This window comes from Sus scrofa, chromosome 7, assembly GCF_000003025.6.
Source record: "Sus scrofa isolate TJ Tabasco breed Duroc chromosome 7, Sscrofa11.1, whole genome shotgun sequence".
NCBI classification, from domain to species: Eukaryota; Metazoa; Chordata; class Mammalia; order Artiodactyla; family Suidae; genus Sus; species Sus scrofa.
In genome coordinates, this window is record NC_010449.5 from 32,477,759 (window position 1) to 32,500,702 (window position 22,944).

The window sequence follows — 22,944 nt, forward strand, 5'->3', positions numbered from 1 at the left end:
CCCTTACAAACCAGCTGCTCCACTAAGATCCCAGCTCTGCCCTCCCCATGGGCTCCCCTCAACACCCAGCAATGCCCCAGGCCTCAGGAAGAAGGAAGGCAGCAGAAGGTGTAAAGCTTGCTTTGCAACCCCGGCCTGGGGCATTTCCTCTGGCCGCTGGCAGGAAAGGCAAGGAGGCTGCTGGTGAGAGTGGGGAGGAGAGTCCCTGTGGCCCGTTCCTCCCCGGCTCAGACACTGGAGATGCAGAACAGAGGTGGCCTGAGAAGAGGCTCTCTCTGTTGCTTCTAGATTTCTAAATAACTAACTCAGGCAGAGTGCCTTTCTAAAATCTGGGCCCCTCCTTCTTCACAACCCACTGGCTGGGGGCAATGACAAGGAGCAGCTGCAGATGCCCAAGGCTGGGGTGGGGAAGTGGGGGCTGGAGCCAGGGAGGTGTGGTGGGGGGTAGCTGGGCCAGGGCCCCAGGAGCTAGTTACCTATTATCTACAGGAGACAACCTGGGTCACCCTCAGAGGGGGCACTCCCCATCCCTGAAACAGCGCCATGCCTCCTCCAGGGCAAGGCTAGAAGGAAACACACAGGAAAGGCTGCCTGGAGCATCTGTTGCACAGTTGTTCTTCAATCCTGATAACAACTGTCACCTGGCCCCATTGGGTGCCAGGTACTGGATGTTTTCCACGTATTAACTCATTTAATGTTCATAATAACCTCATGAAGCCGTGCTATTATTATTTTCACGTTACAGATAAGTAGACTAGAATAAGGCTCAGAGAGATTGAGTGAGCTGCGCAAGGTCACACAGTGGTCACAGCGGGGTAGGAACAGGTTTCAAACTCAGGCAATCTGCCTCCAACTCAATTAGGAGTTGATCTGGTCACTAACCAATACGAGGTTAATACTGTGACTGGGGCTGGGACTAAGGCCTACCCGGTCTTTATCTCAGCCTGACCTCTGAACTTCTCCAGGGCCTACTGTCCCTTCCACCTGGTTAACTTCCTGTGGGGCTGGGGTCCTACAGGTCAGGTGGCACAATTTCTGCCCAGTTCCCACCCCACCTCCAGCCCTGGTACGTGTACACACACACACACACACACACACACACACACCAGAAACACACACACACACACACACACCCCAGAAGCCTGGTCCTTCCTGTGATTTCTGTAAATACTCACCAATTAACAAATTGAACTAGGGAGTTCCCATTGTGGCTCAGTAGTAATGAACCCGACTAGCATCCTGACCTCACAAAGTGGGGTTGCCGTGAGCTGTGGTGTAGGTCACAGACACAGCTCAGATCTGGCGTTGCTGCGGCCATGGCATAGGCTGGCAGCTGCAGCTCCAACTCAACCCCAAGCCTGGTAACCTCGATATGTTGCAGGGGCGGCCCTAAAAAGCAAAATAAATAAATAAATAAATACAAAACTCAAGTTGACTTAAAACTGAAGATTTTTGGGCCAGAAGGAAGCAAATCGTCTCAACCAATGAGAAAAGAGAGGCAGGGGCAGTGGGGAGGGGCTGCTCTGACAGCAGTCACACAGGTGATTAGGAAAAGGACCCAGGTCAGGTAGGGCTTAGCTCTGAGCGGTGCCCTCTTCTCCCAGAAGTCTGTCTCGGGTTCCTCTCTCCTGTCAGATAATCCTCTTCCTTCTGCTCTGTATTGTAACTTCTCATCCTCCAAACACTTCCACATACCTGTGCTTGATCCACCCCCCACTGACCCCGCAGAGAGGAGAGATGATTTTCTTATCATCCCCACTTTACAGATGAATGAACAGAGCCCCTGGAGGTTGGAAGGGAGGGCCAGGGCTCCCAAGAGTGACAGAGGAGGCCTGGTGTCCTGTGGTTGTTCACCACCAACCCCTGCCTCAGAATGAGTGGGTGGCTCTACAAGCCTGAACAATTTTAACAGGCCCGATTTAAGCAGCTCTTGCCTTTTTACAAATTACAGCTGCATGAAGCTAAGCAGAGCTTCCCCCCAGCTGCAAAGCCCCCAGGGGCTGCGCTGACCAGGATAGAGCGAGGCCAGAGCTGGCAGACTGCTCCCTACCTTGAAGCTGCCCCCCTCTTCCCCAGACGGAGGTCCCCTATAATTTTCATATATTATTGATGGCTCCCTAATTGGGGATTCTAAAAGCCTTGCCGCAGAGCCCAGTCCCTGGCCCCTCATGAATCATGTTCACTGGGATTAAAATTAAAAGCCAGAAAGCTATCTGACTCAAATAGAAACAGGAAAAGGGAATGTGCCCTTGGCTCTGGGCATAGGGGCCTGGGTGGGCACCCAGGGCTGGGAGAATGGCCACAGGTCTGGGCATCAGGAAGGAGGAGCTGGTTCCGTGCCAGGTCTACCATGACCTTGGGTCTGGAAGTTTCTCTCAGGTTCTCTCCTGGGAGGGGTTCAGGATTCTGTGGCCACCTTGTAGAGTGAGGAAAACCAGGCCCAGAGAAAGCAAGGGGCTTATCTAAAGTCACCCAGAGTGAAGTCACCTGTGGCTTCTGTGGCCTGGTGGCCTCCCAGACTGCTTCCCGTTTTGCGAAGGTCTCTCAGTGAGGAAGGGCAGTGTGGAGATGGGGGACCTGGGGCTCCAGGGGCTTTTCCAGTGCTTAGGTTCCTATTCTGGCCCCAAATACCAGCAGCAGCCTGTGAATTTTTTACCAAGCTTGTAATGAAAGACTTCCTGCCAAAAAGCTTAGTTCCTAATTAGCCGTTGTTCCAGATAATCTGTTAAACTGTCCCAGCTCCTGGGGGAATGGCCCTTTTACCAATAAGCCTAGCTGCCAAGCTACTAGCAAAACACCCTCCACTGGCTGTTCCCCCGGTCCTGCCTGGGCGGCTGAGCTTCAGTCTGGCTGCTGCACTTGGAGGGAGCCGGGGAGCCAGAGAAAGGCTGCAGTAAGGGCACCTGTCCCCCCGCATGCCCCAAAATGTCTATGGCTCTTATCAAATGACATCAGGATGTCTGAAATGATACCATCCATGGCTCCTTCCTTACAGATCATCAGTAAAACGATACCATCCGTGGTTTCTCACTTCAGGCTTCTTATCAGAAGAGCCATTATGGAGCATTTTCTATGTGCCAGGCACTTTACATGAATTAACTCTGCTAATCCTCACAGCAGGCTTGTGAGCCTAAGCACTTGCCTGAGAGCCTCAGCTGGGAAGGTCGTGGCCTGGATTTGGACCCAGTTACCTTGACTTCAGGCAGAGCCCACGCTCTCAGCAGTTCAGCCTCAGCTCTCAAGTAAGCCTGAATGCTAACGCCAAATAGATTTATCAGCTACCAAGGGACCTGGCCTAGAACCTCAGGGCTTACTAGAAAAGCAAACTCCTTTCTTTCAACGAAATCTTAGGCTCCAGTCTAAGGTATCACGCAGAACTAACAAACACCTCTGGTTGAAGGGGAGGCAGAAGCCACACACAGATATTCAGTTGGCCCCTGGAGCTTTAGAAAAGCCCATTTCAAAAGTCAGCAGCAGTCTAGGCCGAAGACCATATTACATCCCAGCTCTGCCGCTTTCCAGCAGTCACTGGGTGAAGCAAGGACCCCTCTGTGCCACTGCTTCTTCATCTGGCATGTGGGGAAGGCCAGAGAGAAGAAAGGGGTGCTGCTGCCTGACTGTTACTCATGACACCCTTAGGAGCCAGATCCAGAAATATGCGATGGGTTATAACAAAGTTATGTAGATACTAGAGGCTGAACAGTACTCCCCAAAGGTCAGCTAGATAACAGATAAGTCTGGGAGAAGGTCTCTGGTGGAGGACCACAGCACTCCTTCTCATCCAACCCTTATGACTCACGTGGACAGCTACAGCTGACCCAGGACCAGGAGGCAGCACCAAGATGCTGAATGCACGGCCATAATTCAACATGATCGTCACAGACCATAACAACAGACTGAATCCACCAAATGACACATAACAGAAAAACATAAAAATCTCACATCCAGGAGTTCCTGTCATGGCTCAGTGGTTAACGAAGCTGACTAGCATCCATGAGCACGCAGCTTCAATCCCTGGCCTTGCTCAGTGGGTTTAAGGATCCAGTGTTGCCGTGAGCTGTGGTGTAGGTTGCAGACATGGCTTGGATCCCGCGTTGCTGTGGCTCTGGTGCAGGCCGGTGGCTACAGCTCCAATTCGATTCCTAGCCTGGGAACCTCCATATGCCGTGGGTGCGGCCCTAAAAATCTCACATCTAGATTCAAAAACTCTATTGCCAAATTTGGGCTGGAGGAATTCTGTTTGGATAGCAGCTGTGTGAGAAAGACAGAGGAGTCCCCATACTCAATATGAAGTAAGTTGAAGACCCCTGCCAAAAAGGCTTGTGAATTCTAAATCAATAGATACATAAGCCTTGGAAACAGACAAACATAATACACATACAGAGTTCCCGCTGTGGCTCAGCAGATTAAGAAGCCAACATAGTACCCATGAGGATTCGGGTTTGATCCCTGGCCTCGCTCAGTGGGTTAACGATCCAGTGTTGCCACAAGCTGCCGAGTAGGTCACAGATGTAGCTCTGATCTGGAGTTGCTGTGGCTGTGGTGTAGACCAGCAGCTGCAACTCCAATTCAGTCCTTAGCCTGGGAACTTCCATATGCTGCAGGTGCAGCCCTAAAATAAAAAAAAAAAAAAAGAATCCACAGACAGAGGAGTGTGATCATCCAGCCCAAGCCCCTCTGAGGAGGGAGCCAGCCTGTGCCACTCCAGGCTCGAGAAGGGGACAGCACAGGATACACACTTTGGGAAGAACATTGACAAAGGGATGTGTGTTCCAGGGAGTGTGCCCAGATTGGCAAAGGGACAGGAGACAATTTCATAAAGAGGATTTCCTGGTAGAAATGGCCACATTCCAAATCTGCCCCAAAGCGGACTAACAGGGCTGGGTGAGCTGTCCTCAATCACTGAAAGAGCATGAAGAAGAGAAACTTATTTTGCACATCTAAGGAGGGCAGAATTAGGAACGAATAGAATTTTGCCCTTTATATAAAACTCTATTATAGAGTTCTGATGTCATGTTCTAGAAATTACTTTATGCTTCAGTTTCCTCCTTTGTTAAATGGGGCAAATAATAACAACACTAACACTAACAATAATAATAATGCTACCTCCTTCATAGGGTTGTTGCGAGGATTAAACGAGTGTAAATGCTCAGAACAGTGCCAGGTACATCCCTGGTGGGTAAGTGTTTGCTAGTAGCATTACTATTGCTGTTCGTGTTCTCTCCCTGACTTGAAGGTCAGCTCTGGTCCCCCTTTGTGTCCCCACCATTCACCCGCTAGCGCATAGTAGATTGTAGGTCAATGTTATGTGGAGGTTCATGTTAAGATGCTCTGAGGAAGATCATTCCGAATAATCAGATATGAACTGTCATTCCCAGCTGGTGCCAATTTTGTTCAAGGGGCTGAGGTTGCTCAAAAATAGACTGAGCGCTCAGGTAGGGACGTATGGGCCTAGTGGCTAGGGCCACATGCCCTGCAGGTGGTGTGGGTCCATCTGAGGGACACTCTGAGACTCTGTGATACCTGTCTCCTCCTTTCCAAGGACAGCCAGGTGGCTGGACAGCCACCTGGTGAAGGGGGGAGGCGATCACCCACCCTACACTTTCCAAACAGTGAACCAAGCCCAGCTTCCTCTTCCTAGTGAAAGAGTTTCTGGGACTCCTCCGATCAGGCCAGCCTGCCTTTCCCGGGACGTGCAGAAAGCCCTGGCAACACTTGATGCAAATAGTTTTCGATATCCTGAGCTAAAATTACATCTTGAGTCAATTTTCACAAAATGCGGTGACAGATTTAGGTGCTGGGAAGATAGAGCTTTCTCGGAAGGCATTAAAATGACCCAAGCAGTTGAAATCAGCTAAAACCTGGCAGCCAGGGGCCACGGGAGCAGCTTTCGTCCTTCTGTGGCTTTGTGCGAACCTGGAGTCTGGATCCTGCCTGAGGAAACTGCCGTGCCTGCACCTGACTCCCTCCGGCTGTCGGGTGAGTATCCCTCGGCCAGGGTTCCACTAACAGAGAGAGGCTTTGCAATGAACTAGCAGGTGGAGCCATGAGAACAGATTCCGGTTTTTACCCAGAAAAGCAGTCTTCCATCCCAAGGGCCATTTCGTAAAGATAGATCCAGATTATTCTTTCTTTCTTTTTTTTTTTTTCTTTTAAGGGCCGCACCTGTGGCATTTGGTTTCCAGGCTAGGGGTCAAATCGGAGTTGCAGCCACCAGCCTACGCCATAGCCACAGCAATGCAGGATCCGAGCCGCATCTGTGACTTGCACCAAAGGTTATGGCAACAATGGATCCTTAACCCACTGAGTGAGGCCAGGGATCCAATCTGCATCCTTAAGATTACTAGTTGGATTCTTAACCTGCTGAGCTACAACAGGAACTCCCAGATTATTCTTCAAACTCTCCATTCCTGATACTCAGCTCTGTGAGTTACACAGAGAACCAGGCAAAGAAGTAGGGCCTTGATGTGTCTGAGGACATCTTCCCTTCTCCAGAAATAGCTTCAAGCCTGCGCCCCTAGGGTAGCTCATGTGACGGAGCTCTGCGCTTGTCCCCCCGAAGGGCTGGGCATGGTGCTGAGGGTCTCATGTAAATGGGGTCAGTCTCCTCTCTGACATTCTAACCCTATGTCCCCAGAAGTCCTCGGCCTGACAGTGAAGAGCTCCTTTCAGTGAGTTCCTTGGTGGCCTAGCAGTTGAGGACCTGGCATTGCCACTGCTGTGGCTGGGGTTCGATCCCTGGCCCAGAATGGAAAAAAAAAAAAAACCCAAAACCCAAAACCAATTTCCTTCAGCTGCCTCTTCCTGTACCTCACCAGCCTCGCTCATCTACCTGCTGTCTGTTCTGGAGGGGCTCTGTTTGCACCTCTGGATCCACTCCTGCCCTCCCCCACCCTTCCTCCCATCCTCCTGACTCCCCCAGCTCTGAGCCTGGGAGGCCAGCCTATGTGGACTGGATCAACAGCCCCGCCCCAAGTTTTCCATCGGGTTCCACCAAATCTTTCAGGGGGCCCCACCAATGGGAGGTGAAGGTCGGAGAGCAGATGGTGGGGAGAGAGTGAAGTCGCCTGGGACTTGTCTGTCCAGGCGCTCTGAGGGCCCCTGCAGAGATGCTCCCTTGGGACTGACTTTAGGAACCACCCCTCCTCTTACCTCCTCAGGCTCAGTGTGGTCCCACTGTCACCCCCATCCTGTGATTCACCACCATTGGTTTCCCTGAACCCTTTATAAATAGCGCTTTATTAGATCTCCCAACTATCCAGGACCTGGCCTGGCCTGCCTACTCCCCCCAAGCCCAGGCCTCTGCTCTCACCACTATCTTTGAAGCCAGGCCCTTGTGTCTCGTCCCCCAACTTCACTGAAACCCAGCTCCCCTCAGCTCCTCCAAGCAGACACTCCCACGGCGCTGGGGTCTAGCAGTCAGATTCCAACACCCAAGGCCAGTCCTGCTCCCCTTGTAGAACCAGGGTCCCCAAAGTTCCTTCCAACCCACATAGTTTTCTGCTCCACACCACACAGCCCTTAGCCAGATGGCTAGTGCGGAGGTTCAAATTCCATTTAAAAATCTGCATGACATTCTGGCTCTACTTTTCTCTCCTCTGAACTCCCATTCTGTTCTCATCAGTGCCTCTTGTCACATCCTCTGTCGGCGTGATTCCTGCAAGGGAATCTCCCTGTCCAGGCTGCAGGCTCCCTAGTTCCATCCTGTGCTTTTGGTGCAACTCTTTTCTTTCAGCCTCTCTCCCTCTTTTCCCCAGCACCTCATAAATGCTTCCTGTTGATCAGAAGTTGGTTCGGTCTGATATCAACACAGCCACACCTACTTTCCCTGGATTATAAATATATATAAAGTCTTCCATCCTTTCACATTTCATCTGTCTGTATCTTTTTTTGGCCATGCCCACGGCATGTGGAAATTCTTGGGCCAGAATTTTTGAACCTTCACTATAGCAGTTACTCAAGCCACTGCAGTGACAATGCTGGATCCTTAACTACTAGGCCACCAGAGAACTCCCTGTATCTTTACAATTTACAGTAAGTTTTCTTGTAGATAGTATATACTTGGATGTTGCTTTTTCAATCCTACCTCTATCTTGGTGTGTGTGTGTTTGTGTGTGTGTGTGTGTGTCTCTGTGTGCGCTTTTCAGGGCCGTACCCGCGGCATATGGAGGTTCCCAGGCTAGGGGTCCAATCAGAGCTGCAACTGCCAGCCTACACCACAGCAACAGCCACAGCAACACTAGATCTGAGCTGTGTCTGCCTCAGCTCATGGCAATGCCAGATCCTTAACCCACTAAGCGAGGCCAGGGATTGAACCGGCAACCTCGTGGTTCCTAGTCGGATTCGTTTCTTCTGTGCCACAACAGGAACTCCTAGCTCTATCTTTTAGGTGAGGTATTTAGACCATTTGTTTTTAATGTGATTACTGAAAAGAATGGGCTTACATCTACTGTTTGATTTTTGTTTGCCCCCTCCAATTCTTTGTTACTTCCCTCCTCTTTTTCTGCTCTTTTTAGGATAGAGATCTTTTATTTTTATTTTTTTCTTTTTCTTTTTCTTTTTAGGGCCATACCTGCAGCCTATGGAAGTTCTCAGGCTAGGGGGTCAAACTGAAGCTGCAGCTGCCAGCCTACACCACAGCCACACTGGACCCAAGCCACGTCTGCAACCTACACCATAGCTCATAGCAACACTGGATCCTTAACCCACTGAGTGGGGCCAGGGATCAAACATGCATCCTCATAGATACTAGTCAGGTTCTTAACCCACCGAGCCACCAGAAGAACTCCCAGATGGAGAACTTTTATAATTCATTTTATCACCTTTGTTTTCTTATTAGCTGTTGCTTTTTTAAAAAAATTATTTAGTGAAAATAAACAGCAGATTTTTTTTCTGCAAATAAATAAATAAATAAATGCCTACTGTTGCAAATACTGACTGAAATGGGGGAGGGACCAGTAAGGCCTGAAACTCTGGATGATGCTGTACAGTGATAGTTGCTGGACAGTGACTACGCAGCAGGCACAACACATCCATCACCTTGCTTTCCCCACATCACAGGCCTGGAAGGCAGATGTTATCCCTGTATTACACATGCGGAAACACAGAAGTTAAGCAACTTGCTCAGAAAGGGCTGGAGCCGGAGTGAAGGCACAGGCGGATCTGACTCCAAGGCATCTCACCCTTCCTCCGCTCCGCCCTGCGGCGTGCGTGATGACAAGATGAGACGTGGACAACAGGGAACCCTGACCCAAATGGTGACATGTCCTATGACAGAATGTAATTAAGCATTGGCGGAGCAGCACCCTCCTGAAGAGGCCCTTCCTGACTGGATCACCACGACATTAGCGCACTCCTGCTCTTTATGAAGCTCGGCCAAAAGGCCTCAAAAGTAGTGAGTTCACGGAGGCTAAATGGTTCCCCAGCAATCTGGTTTATGCTTTAATTGGCATAGAGTCTTGGGGAGGGTGAAAAAGTCAATGTGATCGCAGCCCCTGTGGAAATACTTCCCATACATTTTGTGGCTAAGATGCATCCACCTGCTTCTGCTGAACCTGAGGGGAGGGAGGAGCAGGGAGCTGGGCAGGTGATGCTCTCTGGTCAGTCCACCAACAAGGAAGGGGAGGTTCATTACTAAAGTCTGAATCACTGAAGCTTTGCTGGCCATTCTCACTCTCATCAAGTCACTCGGGACCCCCACCCTGTGGGCTCTTGGCTTTGATCCCCTTGGCACCACACCTCTTCCCTCCCTTTCCACAGGCTCTGGTGACTGGTTCTGTGTCCCTCTGCTTTTTGGAGCTGCCTCTGTCTCCTTAGCCATGTGGGCTTCCTTCCCTCAGCGGAGACCCCAAGCTGAGTCTGTCCAGAACCCCCAGGCCTTCCTCCCAGGTCCAGGTGGGGCTCCAAGGTTAAATCTCCTCTTGTCCCATTCCTGGGCCTCGTCTTTTTTTTTTTTTTTTTTCTCTTATGGCTGCACCTGTGGCATATGGAAGTTCCTAGGCTAGGAGTAGAATTGGAGTGGCCTATACCACAGCCACAGTAATGCTGGATCTGAGCTGCATCTGCGACCTGCACCACAGCTCACAGCAACCCCTGACCCCTGATCCACTGAGAGTGGCCAGGGATCGAACCTGTATCCTCATGGATACCATGTCAGGTTCTTAACCCACTGAGTCAAGGTGGGAACTCCAAGACTGTGGTTTCACAAAATGGGAGCTGCTGGAGGGCTTGGAGAAGAAGAGGGACAGAATTTAACTTGGGTCTTGACAGGACCCCTCTGGCTTCTGGGTGGGGAAGAGACTGCAATATCTATCTAATACTTACCCAGTAAAAGGCTGTGGGATTCTAGACAGTGGGACCTTCAGGGGGCAGAAGGCGCATGGACTCAGCTGGGGACAATGGAACTGAGACAAGGCTGGAAAGTGGCTCTGCGTTATGGCAGAGCTTGGAAGTCAGACTATGAAGTTGAGACTTGATTCAAAGCCAAGGGGAGTCAGTGAAGGTTTCTGAGCAGGGGAATCACCTAACTAAAGCCACACTCACTCACATTAATCAAAACCCACGAGGAGTTCCTGCTGTGGTGCAATGGGATCAGTGGCGTCTCTGCAGCCCCAGAAAGCAGGTTCAATTCCCAACTCAGCACAGTGAGTTAAAGGATCCGGTGTTGCCGCAGCTGCAGCATAAGTCACAACTGCGGCTCAGATCTGATCCCTGGCCTGAGAACTCCTTATGTAGCAGGGCGGCCAAAAAATAAAAACCCATGAGAAGGCTGCTGTGGCTGAGACATGGTACAAGATGCTGTACCCAGGTCTCAAGCCGTGATCTTGATGGGCCTGGGCTCCTTGAGAGTAGGAACCTTCCCTCTACCTGCAGTCTCTTCCTGCGTTAGCAGGGACAGGACTCCGCACGCCTTACCATCCTTCATGGGGCTTAGATGCTGCAGTTGGAAGCACAGAAGGTGGGATGACCTCAGTGTTAGAGGAACAGACGGACAGACAAGCAGGGATGGGCTGGTGTTTCCAGGTGGGAAAGGGGCTGTACCTACCTCCCGCCACTGCTTGTTCTCCATTCCTTGAGTATACATGACACATACTGTGAGGAGAGAAGAGAAGAAAGGGTTAACACCCCAGGCCAAGAGGAAAGTGTGGGCCCCAGATGGGGAGAGCACCGAGGGACATGCTGGCCTGGGCAGCAGTGTTGGGTCTGGGGGTAGGGGTGGGAGTTGCTTGGAGAAGGGGGCCTAGAACACAGGTGTGTCTGGGGTGGGGGGGCACCCTTTGGGAGGAGGGTGGCGGCCATTCTCATCTAGACCAGAGCAAGTGCGAAGTGTGAGCGGGCAGACAGGTGAGCATGACAGGGGACCGTGTGGCAAGGGTGTGCCAGGAGAGAGCATCTGAAACCTGTTCTGAAACCTGCCTGTCCCTTTAGAGCCCCAGGAGGCTTACTGTTGTCATCAGCCTCCCTTTACTGATGGGGAAACTGAGGCTCAGAGGAGGCCAATGTCCTTCCTGTCTGAGGTCTTTCACTTGAGCAGTGCTGCTTAGGGCTAGAACCCTGGGCTCCCAAACCAGCACCCCTCCCCCTAGACCACAGCTAATTGGGGCCCTTAAATGCACTGGTTTCCAAGGGACTGAGACCTGGCCCCAGACACTCTGACCCTCCCTACCCACTTGGGTACACTGAGGCCTCACAAGTACGGGTGCTGGGAAGGGTCAGACCCCCCACTTCTCTCTCTCCAGACAGTATTGGTGAAACATTAGACAGCCTTGTCATACTGGGAACGGTGCCAGTACATAGTGAGTGCTCAGTATGGGCTAGTGTTGACCGCTGCAGAAGTCATAATACCCTTGCTAGCAAAGGAAACCATAAACAAAATGAAAAGACAACCTACAGACTAAGAGAAAATATTCACAAATGATGCAATCGACAAGGGCTTAATTTCCAAAATATACAAACAGCTCATATAGCTCAATAACAAAAAAACCCAAAAAACCAACAGCCCAATCAAAAAATGAGCAGAAAACCTAAATAGCATTTCTCCAGAGAAGACATATACATGGCCAATAGGCACATGAGAAGATGCTCAACATCATTAATTATTAGAGAAATGCAAATCAAAACCACAATGAGGTATCGCCTCACTCTGCCAAAACAGCCACCATCAAAAAGTCAACAAATAGTAAGTGCTGGAGAGGGTGCAGAGAAAAAGGAACCCTTCTACACTGCTAGTAAAAATGTAAATCGGTGCCGCCACTATGAAGAACAGCACGGAAGTTCCTTAATAAATGAAAAATAGAGTTACCATATGATCCTACAATCCCACTCCTGGGCATATATCCAGAGAAAATGTGCCCAATGCTCATAGCAGCACTACTTACAGTAGCCAAGACATGGAAGCAAGCTAAATGTCCCTCAATAGATGAATGGATAAAGATTTGGTGTGTTTATACAATGGAGTATTACTCAGCCATAAAAAAGAATGAAATAGTGCCATTTGCAGCAACAGTTTAGACCTATAGATTATCACACTAAGTGAAGTTCAGATAGGGAAATATATGATATCATTTATATGTAGAATCTTAAAAAATGATGCAAATGAATTTATTTACAAAACAGAAATAGACTCACATACATAGAAAACAAATTTATGGTTACCAAAGGGGAAAGAGGAAGGGGCGGGATAAATTAAGTTTAGGATCAGCAGATAAAAACTACCTAAAAATAGATAAACAACAAGGTCCTGCATAGCACAGAGAACTGTACTCAGTATCTTATAATAAACTATGACAGAAAAGAAAAAAATTAAATAAATAAAACATAGTGTGGTTGCTGTTGTTACTGCTATTACAGTCGGAGTAGGACTTACATGGGTCAGACTTGGAGAACATGTCTTTGTCCAAGAGGTTCCTGAAAGGGGGGAGAGAGCAGGAGTTAGCACAGCCAGAGGATCTCAGGGGATTTGGGCTGTTACTGAGACCCGGAGGCTGCCTCGGGCCTGGCTTCGGGCAAAACAGGAAGCGGAAGGCTCCTTCAGCAGTTTATTAGGGCTCATTAAAGCTGGCCCCAGAGGGTCCTCAGCTCAGCCTGCCAGAGCGCATGGTGCCCCCCACCACCCACCCGCGCCATCGCCAAGCGCTCCCCCGTACCCCAGTGCCCTGGATCCCCCAGCCCCTTGCACTTGAGCCAAATCTCAATCTGCCCAATGTTCTAGAAATGCTGTTTCAGAAATTCTCCTCTTACCACTCTGTCTCTAAAAAAAAAGATAAGATGAAATCAAGTCATCAAAACTAATCCATTCAAGATCCCCTTCTCTCAGGTCTCACTTAGAGCCATTTTATTCCATCGTCTCACCTGTGCCAGCAGAGTAATGAATGACACCTCCCAGGGGATGCAGACTCATTGGAACAGGGTCCTCCTGTGGTCAAGGCCAGAGCTAACATGTGACCCTAACAATCAACCTTGAAGTCAGGCAGCAGGATGATGGACACAACATTTGGTGGCAGAGAGCTCTTGGAACGGGTGCTGAGCCCCTCCTGCCCCGCCTCTGTGCACTTGCAGCTCCCACTCACTGAACCCTGGGCACCGTGCTCAGTGCCCTGCAAATATCAGCTCCTAATCCACACGCTGCCCTACGAGGTCAGCCCTGGGTGGGTGTGATCCCATCTTACAGATGTGAAGGGGAGGCACAGGGAGACCAGGCCAGGGCACATCCTGCACATCTGGTGTCCCTCACTCTCCAGGGACCTGCGCTGAGCAGCAACACGGCCCGTGGAAGCTTGGGCTCTGGCTGGGAAGTGCCGCACCCTCTCTGAGCCCGTTTCCTCATTTGTGCAATAGAGATAGTAGTGCAGGCTGGGAAGGCGGGGATGCTCTGTGCTGTCTGTCGCCCCAGCCCTGCTGTTTCCTGTGCACACCCAGGCTGTCCTCCTGCTCCTCTCCCAAGGGCTTTCTCTGGTGGGCAGAGCTGCAAATACCAGGAAGTTTATGCTCCTCGGGGAGGCCCCTGACCAACAACGGTCAGGATGCCTCACTCCTCTGGGGTCAGCTCTGAGGTGTGTGCCACACAGCCTCCCAGAGTTGCCCACTGGGAGACCTGCCCATTAAGGATCCCTGTGGACCTCTGGCCAGGGCTTTGTAGCTATGGCCCTCCCACCTGTTGGAGCTCGGACTCCTTCTGACACTGCCCTAAAGTCAAGTTCTGTCCTTTCCAACCCTCTCAGCACAGCCCACCTCCCTTCCAGACATCCCCGGGGGTCTTCTCATCTCCCCCTCCCCTCCCATGCTCCCCCATGAGCCCCTGTGCCTCCTGCTTCCTTTCCCCAGAGTGGAGAAAGCAGGCTGTGCGACTTCCTGTCAGCCAGCTCCAAATATCGGGGCTGGGTGGGCCCCTGAGGATCATCTGTTGTTCTCCTGGAGGAGGGGCAGACTGAGCCTAGAGAGGGACAGGGAGTGGCCAGGCCCCACCTTAAGCAGTGGCAGAGCCAGAAAGTTCCAGAAGGAGACCTATTCTGAGTCACCATCACCGAAGCCATCAGCAGTGACAGCCTGTCTGGACAACTGGACCCACAGTCAACCCTACCACCCATGCCCCCAACTCTGAGGTGGGAGCCTAAGGCTGACCGACAGACAGACAGACCTAGCAGCAGCCGGCACCAGCACAGAGCACCCTCTGGTCCCTGGGAGGCTCTAAATGGTGCTTATAAATCCTCCCATCTCTGTCCCAGAGCAGATTCCCATCCTCTGCGCCAGTCTCTTCATTCTGGTGTCTCTCCCCAAAGGCAGCTACATGCAGCCAGCCCTCCATAATCCCAAAGGCACAGAACCCCTCTGCTGGCCTCCATTGCCCATCTCTCAGACCTGCTCCCTGCTGTCACTTTGGAAACCCCGCCCACTGCAGTGAGCGGCAGATGAAATGGTCACACAGGCAGCTCTGAAAAGGAGGCAGCAGGAGCTCCAGGTAAGACACCACTTTTATACACGCTCGTCCACACCGAGGTGGGCGGGCTTGTCCCTGGGTTGACCGTTTCCTCTTGCAGTGGGCTAGGACTCAGGGCAGGAGCATCTGTCTTGATTGAAATAAACGACAAAAGGCCTAAATTCCAAAGGTGCTTCTAAAGTGGTGGCACCTGAGGCACAGCAAGGAGCTGGAAAGGAGTAAGAGGGCTGGGGTAGGGGGTGGGGAACTGGGGGGACTCCTACAAAAGCAAGTGCTGAGGTTTACCTTTGAATTCCATAATGAAATTCTATAATTACATACAATCCTCAAATGTTCAAGCTGGAAGGGACCTCAGAGGTCACTTTTTTGTTGTTGTTGTCTTTTTTAGGGCTACACCCAAAGCATATGGAGGTTCCCAGGCCAGGGGTCAAATCGGAGCTGTAGCCACCAGCCTACGCCACAGCCACAGCAACACCAGATCTGAGCCGTGTCTGTGACCTACACCACAGCTCATGGCAACACTGGATCCTTAACCCACTGAGCGAGGCCAGGGATCGAACCCACATCTTCATGGATACTAGTCAGGTTGTTTACTGCTGAGCCATGATGGGAAGTCCAAGGTCACCTTTTCTAATTCCTTGATAAATAAGGAATGTAAGACCTGGAAAGAAGGCAATTCACTTCTCTGAGGTCTGGGTCTCCCCCAAGTTTAGGTCTGGAACTCAGGTTCAGTCATGTCTAGGCTAGTGAGAAAGTTGAGACCCTGGATCTCAGGCTACGTGTGTGTGTGTGTGTGCGTGTGTGTGCGTGTGTGTGTGTGTGTGTGTGTGTGTGTGTGTGAAAGAGAGAGAGTGATTGAGAGAGAGATACAGATATGGGGTCTTCTCTTCAAAGAGAAGCAGGCAAGAGTTACCACTGTGGTGCAGTGGGTTAAAAACCTGACTGCAGCTGCTGGGGTCGCTCCACAGGCATGGGTTTGATCCCTGGACTGATGCAGTGGGTTGAAGGATCTGGTGTTGCTGCAGCTGCGATCAGATTCAGTCCCTGGCCTGGGACTTCCACGTGCCATGAGTGCAGCCATTAACAAAAAAGAGAGAGAGGAAGAAGCAGACCAGGCATGCCTGGGCAAGAGGCACACAGCTAGACTAAGTAACAGGACTGGTCACCTAGCTTTGATGGCTCCCTGCCCAATGACCTCAGGACTCTCCCTGAGCCCTGAGGCAAAGGTCATCCTGGGCACCCAAAAGTAATACAAACTGTCTTCCCTCTACTGTGCTGAGATTACCATCCTTCCAGACCATTCCTTTTCATTCTCTTCAGTTTTGCCTCCCCTGAACAGACACTGACCAATGCCATTTTCTCTGAGCCTGCTCTATGCCATCCTCTGACTCATAGGACCCATAACTGTACTCAGCACACCCGCGGCCACCTAATCAGGGTGTCTCTGTCTCTCACACAGCGCAGGGACCTCAACTCTGCTCCAGGCCAGTCCAGCACCTGGCTCAGGGCAGGGCCCTGGCGAACTGACTGGATGAAGGAAAACCAAAAGGAATGGCCAGATGGGTGGGCAAGGCTCTCATCTCCCCAGCTGGTCATGCTCAGGGCCGGCCTACACTTCTGCTTAGCTGTAGCTAATGGTTAAGTGTGGGGGCTACAATCATACCAGCTGGGTTCACACTCTTCCCCCAAATCATGACCAAATCAGGGGCAGCAAGAATGACCATGCACTAGATGGAAGGTCAGCAGACCCTGGTAAAGGCAGAAAGCACTGGAAGGGCTGAAATAAGAACTGGACAAGTGACTTGCCTTCCTTGCACCTCAGCTTCCCTGTCCGTAAAATGGAGTTAAGAAATAGTTCCATCGTGGCTCAGGGGAAGCAAATCTGACTAGCACCCATGAGGATGCAGGTTCGATCCCTGGCCACGCTCAGTGCGTTAAGGATCTGGCATTGCCCTGAGCTATGGTGTGGGTCGCAGACGCGGCTTGGATCTGGCATTGTTGTGGCTGTGGTGAAGGGTGGCAGCTGCAGCTCTGATGCAGCCCCTAGCCTGGGAACCTCCATATGTTGCAGGTGCAGCCCTAAAAACCAAAAAAGAAAAAAAAAAAAAAAAAAGAAAGAAAGAAAAAAGAAATAGTTCCTTCCTTAGGACTGCTACGGGAGCTCTTGGACATAGTGAGTCTTGTCAGGCACGTCAGTCATCATCGACCTGGTGCTCAGCAAGCTCTCCTGGCGAGTCTTCAGGATCACTTGGTGACAAAGGAGAGACAGGCTGGGTGACACAAACCACTTCTTCCCTTACAGGTCCAAGGAGACCCGCCCTAATCACACACATTCCCAGTGCCCCTTTGGGACTGATCCACTGAGGACTCCAAGGCTCAGAGATGGTGAGTGGCTTTCCCCCAGGCACACAGCTAGTAGGAAGCCAAGAGGTAAAAAACCGGGTCATCCACCTCAAAGCAGGCCCCAAACTGAAAGGACACAGAGAGATGAGACCATAAGTGCTTTTCTCCACTATCTGTCTTTGGAGAACTCAAAGAGACTTTTTTTCCCAACAGGCAAAATGTATTTTTTTTTCCCCCAAAAAGAAAAGCATATAAAATCCTTCAGCTGTCCATGAGGCAGCCTGGAGCTTGGCTTCTTTTGTTCATTAAATCAAGGCCAAGGAAGCAGAGCTTAAGGCCCCTTTCCTCACCACTCTTCCCCCAAATCATGACCAAATCAGGGGCAGCAAGAATGACCATGCACTAGATGGAAGGTCAGCAGACCCCGGTAAAGGCAGAAAGCACTGGAAGGGCTGAAATGAGAACTGTTGGCTGGTGCTAAAGGAGAGAGACTGAGAGTGACATTTTCCCAATGAGAAGCTTAAAAGTCAGAATAGAAGCAGGGGCTCTTCAGTCAGCGAGAGGAGAAGACAGAGCACTGTCCTCAGGAAGCCTCAACTGAGGAAACACAGCACTGCCACAGTGAGCTGCATCCTGAGTGGGGGACAGAGCAATAAGCTTGGGGAACATGAGTTTGAATAAACATATCCCTCCCTCAGGATATCCCAGTCTGAGGGGAGAAGAGCAGCCCTGAGCTCAGGGAGCCACAGTCTAAGGGGAGTCAAACCCTTTTCTCAAGGAGCCCCAGTCTGAGGAGGGGGACAGGGCATGGCCCTCAGTGCGCTGAGTTTGAGGGGAGACACAACCCAGCCTTAAGGAGCCACAGTCTGAGGGGAGACACAGCCTTACCCTCAGGGAGCCCCCGTCTGAGGGGAGAGACAGAGCCCTGCCCTCAGAGAGCCCCTGTCTGAGGAGAGACAGCCCTGTCCTTAGGGAGCCCCCGTCTGAGGGGAGAGACACAGCCCTGCTCTCAGGGAGCCCCTGTCTGAGGGGAGACACAGCCTTGCCCTCAGAGAGCCCCCGTCTGAGGAGAGACAGCCCTGTCCTTAGGGAGCACCGGTCTGAGGGGAGACACAGCCCTGCCCTCAGGGAGCCTCCCAGCTGAGGGGGGAAACATAGCCTTGCCCTCAGGGAGCCCCCTTTCTGAGAGAAGACACAGCCCTGCCTCAAGGAGCCACAGTCTGAGTGGAGACACAGCCCTGCCCTCAGGGAGCCCCAATCTGGGGGAGACACAGCCTTACCTTCTGGGAGCCCCCGTCTGAGGGAAGACACAGCTCTGCCCTTAGGGAGCCCTAGTCTGAGAGGAGACAAAGACCTCTCCTCAGGGAGCCCCCCAGCTGAGGGGGGGAGACACAGCCTTGCCCTCAGGGAACCCCAATCTGAGGGGGAGACACAGCCCTGTCCTCAGGGAGCCCCCATCAGAGGGGAGACACAGCTCTGCCCTTAGGGAGCCCCAGTCTGAGGGGAGACAAAGACCTCTCCTCAGGGAGCCCCCAAGTGAGGGGAGAGACACAGCCCTGGCCTCAGGGAACCCCAATCTGAGCAGAGACACAGCTCTGCTCTCAGGGAACCCCAATCTGAGGGGGAGACACAGCCCTGCCTCAGGGAGCCTCCGTCTGAGGGAAGACACAGCCCCGTTCTCAGGGAACCCCAATCTGAGGGGGAGACACAGCCCTGCCTCAGGGAGCCCCCCAGCCTGAGAGGAGAGACACAGCCCTGACCTCAGGGAGCCCCCATCTGAGGGGAGACACAGCCCTGCCCTCAGGGAGCCCCCCAGCCTGAGAGGAAAGACACAGCCCTGCTTCAGGGAGCCCCCCAGTCTAAAAGGAGAGACACAGCCCTGGCCTCAGGGAGCCCCCGTCTGAGGGGAGACACAGCCTTGCCCTCAGGGAGCCCTCGTCTGAGGGGAGACACAGCCCTGCTTCAGGGAGCCCCCCAGTCTGAGAGGAGAGACACAGCCCTGGCCTCAGGGAGCCCCCGTCTGAGGGGAGACACAGTCTTACCCTCAGGGAGCCCCCGTCTAAGGAGAGACAGAGCCCTGCCCTCAGAAAGCCCCCGTCTGAGGAGAAACAGCCCTGTCCTTAGGGAGCACCGGTCTGAGGGGAGACACAGCCCTGCCCTCAGGGAGCCTCCCAGCTGAGGGGGGAAACACAGACCTGCCGTCAGGGAGCGCCCTTGTCTGAGGAAAGACACAGCCCTGCCTCAAGGGGCCAAAGTCTGAGGGGAGACACAGCCCTGCCTCAAGGAGCCACAGTCTGAGGGTAGACACAGCCTTACCTTCCGGGAGCCCCCGTCTGAGGGAAGACACAGACCTGCACTCAGGGAGCCCCCCAGTCTGAGAGGAGACATAGCCTCACTTTCTGGGAGCCCCCGTCTGAGGCGAGACACAGCCCTGCCCTCAGGGAGCCCCCGTCTGAAGGGAAGACACAGCCCTGGCCTCAGGGAGCCCCCCAGCTGAGGGGGGAAACACAGCCTTGCCCTCAAGGAGCCAGAGTATGAGGGGAGAAACAGCCCTGCCTCAAGGAGCCCCCTTGTTTGAGTAGAGAGACACAGCCCTGCTCTCAGGGAGCCCCAGTCTGAAGGGAGACACAATCTTACCTTCTGGGAGCCCCCGTCTGAGGGAAGACACAGACCTGGCCTCAGGGAGCCCCCAGTCTGAAGGGAGACACAGCCCAGGGAGGAGGAAGCCCCAGGCTCAGGTACCTACATATTTGCTCTTGTAGCAAAATGCTCGGTGAACTGATTATCACACACCTGACTTTGAATAAAGCCCGTGTATCTTTCATAGATGCAGTAGCTGCACTAGCTGTGCACACAGATGTACAAACTGTGTACTGGCTGTGAAACAGAAGGAAACACACCAAGAACCCTCATCTGAGACGTTCCTGGACTGGAGGTCCCTGAGAGAAGTCCATGCATCCCCTGAAGCTATTAACAAAATAGGGCACATTGGTCCATATGGATGCATTCTTATTTTGGAGAGATTTCATCATATTCCCAAAGTGCTTCATGAAGCACAAAGGGCAAGAAAAGATTAACTGGTTTAATCTGAAAGACTAGAAAGTTTAATTTCTTTCCTAAACAAGGCTCCATAAGCATCCCTCCCACCTCTGGCGAAAGGTTAGGGAGCAACGGGGGTGGGTTAGGGGTTTGGGGGGTACAGGATTTAAAGGTAAAAACTTGGAGCTTCAATGCTGGACCCAAAACCCAGCTTTTCCTCTTAGCATCAGTTAGCCTCTCTGTGCCTAAATATCTCCAGCTATGAGGTGGGGGTAATAATAGTCCCTCCTACAGGTTCTCTGACAATCTGTAGAGTTCATAAATGTGAAACAGAACAGTGTCCAGCACATGGTTATTTGCAGTTCAGTGCCTGGCACACCGTAAGTGTCAACAAAAGGCCTGCGGAGAACAAGACAGCTTCTAGAGCTTCCCCTTGTTCTCACCTCCCTGCTCCCCTAATGCTGGGCAGGATCAGGACCTCCAGCAGCCTCGCCCATCCCTGTCCACCTGGCTGTAGTACAGCCTTCATGGAAGAGAGCAGATGGGACAGGTGAGCCACTCTCAGGGAGAAACAGAAATCCTGAAGGTGTTGGAGAGACCCCAGAGCCTGAGGGGGCTGCCAGAAGTACCCCATTTCTCTATAGAACAATTCAACACCAAACATCTGGTCAACTCCAGGTAGGCAAAGAGGGTGGGAGAACCACATTAACTGCAGACATAGTCTGTACTAAGTCTTTTGCTAGGTACTTAACCTGTGACACCCTATTCACCCCATGTATCAAAGCCAGGAGGTAAACGTTACCTCCTTCTGCAGGAAAGGCGACTGGGGCTGAGGTGTGCCAGCATCACCCAGCTTGCCCAGTGCACTGATACTGAACTCTGAAGCCTGAGCCCATTCAGAGGTGCCATGGGGAGCACCTGCATTACCAAAACCCAGGGTCTCTGGAATCCCCACCTGGCCAGCCATACCCCTCACCTCCTCACTCCCCCATTTCCTGCCCCCAGCTTCATCAGGGCCGCTCCCAAAGGAACAGCTGAAGAGAACTGGAGGGCTTCCCATCTCCCCCTGTCCCGCTCCCCATCCTAACAGGCAGAAGTGATCCGAGGAAAGGGAGGCGGGAGCTGGAGAGGAGAGGGACATTGGCACCCAGCCCCTGGCACTCGCCCATCTCCCCTTTCAGATCCTGTTTCTCACCCCCATGCATGATCTCCCTGCCAAGCAACCTCGCCAAGGTCTAAAAAGCAATTTTCACATGGCTTAAAGAGCTCTTCTTCCCAGAGCTATTTGCATTTTTATTATTATTAATTATTGTAATAATTGTCCCTCCTATGCTGCGTGACCAAGGAAAAAGAGCATGAGCTCTGGCCTCAGTTCTGTTCAAACTAGAATCTGCACATAGACACACGGCAATTCTGTGGCCCTGGACAAGCTACTTAACCTCAGTTTCCTCCTCTGTGCTCGCAGTCACATACTGCCTTGTGCAACTGCGAAGCCAATAGCTTAAAACAGAAACATGGGAAGCACTCTTGGGCATATATCCGGACAAAACTCTACTTAAAAGAGACACGTGCACTCGCATGTTCATTGCAGCACTATTCACAATAGCCAGGACATGGAAACAACCCAAATGTCCGTCAACAGATGATTGGATTCGGAAGATGTAGTATATATACACAATGGAATACTACTCAGCCATAAAAAAGAATGACATAATGCCATTTGCAGCAACATGGATGGAACTAGAGACTCTCATACTGAGTGAAATGAGCCAGAAAGACAAAGACAAATACCATATGATATCACTTATAACTGGAATCTAATATCCAGCATAAATGAACATCTCCTCAGAAAAGAAAATCATGGACTTGGAGAAAAGACTTGTGGCTGCCTGATGGGAGGGGAAGGGAGTGGGAGGGATCAGGAGCTTGGGCTTATCAGACACAACTTAGAATAGATTTATAAGGAGATCCTGCTGAGTAGCATTGAGAACTTTGTCTAGATACTCATGTTGCAACAGAACAAAGGGTGAGGAAAAAAAAATGTAATTGTAATGTATACATGTAAGGATAACTTGATCCCCTTGCTGTACAGTGGGGAAAAAAAAATTATATATATATAAAAAAAAAGAAACGTGGGAAGCATGCTCAGTGCTGCTCTCACTTATGCCCCCTCCTGTCCCATTCATCAAGTCTTAAAAATGTTCTACTTCAAAAACATCCCAGAACTGTCCACTTTCCCCTACCACTGCCATTATCTCTCACTTGGACACTGCAGTGGCCTCCTGCTTAGAAAAGTGTTTCAGTTCCTATCTCTGCCTACCACCCCCTTATCAATCCATTCTCCTCAGAGTAACCAGAGAAATTAAAAAAAATTTTTTTAACCATTTTTCAAATTGAAGTATAGTTATTTACAATGTTGTGTTAGTTTCAGGTATATAGGAAAGTGATTCAGTTACATATATGTGTGTGGGGTGTATATATATGTGTGTGTGTGTGTGTGTGTGTGGTGTGTGTGTGTGTATATATATATGTATATAAAAGAATTTTTAGGAGTTCCCATCATGGTCAGCGGAAACAAAGCCAACTAGGAACCATGATATTGCGGGTTTGATCCCTGGCCTCGTTCA

General features: G+C 51.4%; 1 protein-coding gene across 5 annotated transcripts in view; it reads right to left on the reverse strand.

Moving 5' to 3' along the window:
- Positions 1 to 22,944, reverse strand: part of CPNE5 (copine 5) — a 113,508-nt gene that overhangs the window by 81,024 nt on the left and 9,540 nt on the right. For all 5 annotated transcript variants that reach the window (XR_002345691.1, XM_013977863.2, XM_013977862.2 and 2 more), the window contains exons 2-3: positions 12,866 to 12,906; positions 11,045 to 11,091 (exon numbers count right to left, since the gene is read on the reverse strand). Coding sequence is in view for 4 of the 5 variants with exons in the window: in XM_013977863.2 (XP_013833317.1) it covers positions 11,045 to 11,091; positions 12,866 to 12,906 (88 nt within the window). In the remaining variant the exon portion in view is untranslated. The remainder of the gene's footprint in view (positions 1 to 11,044; positions 11,092 to 12,865; positions 12,907 to 22,944) is intronic.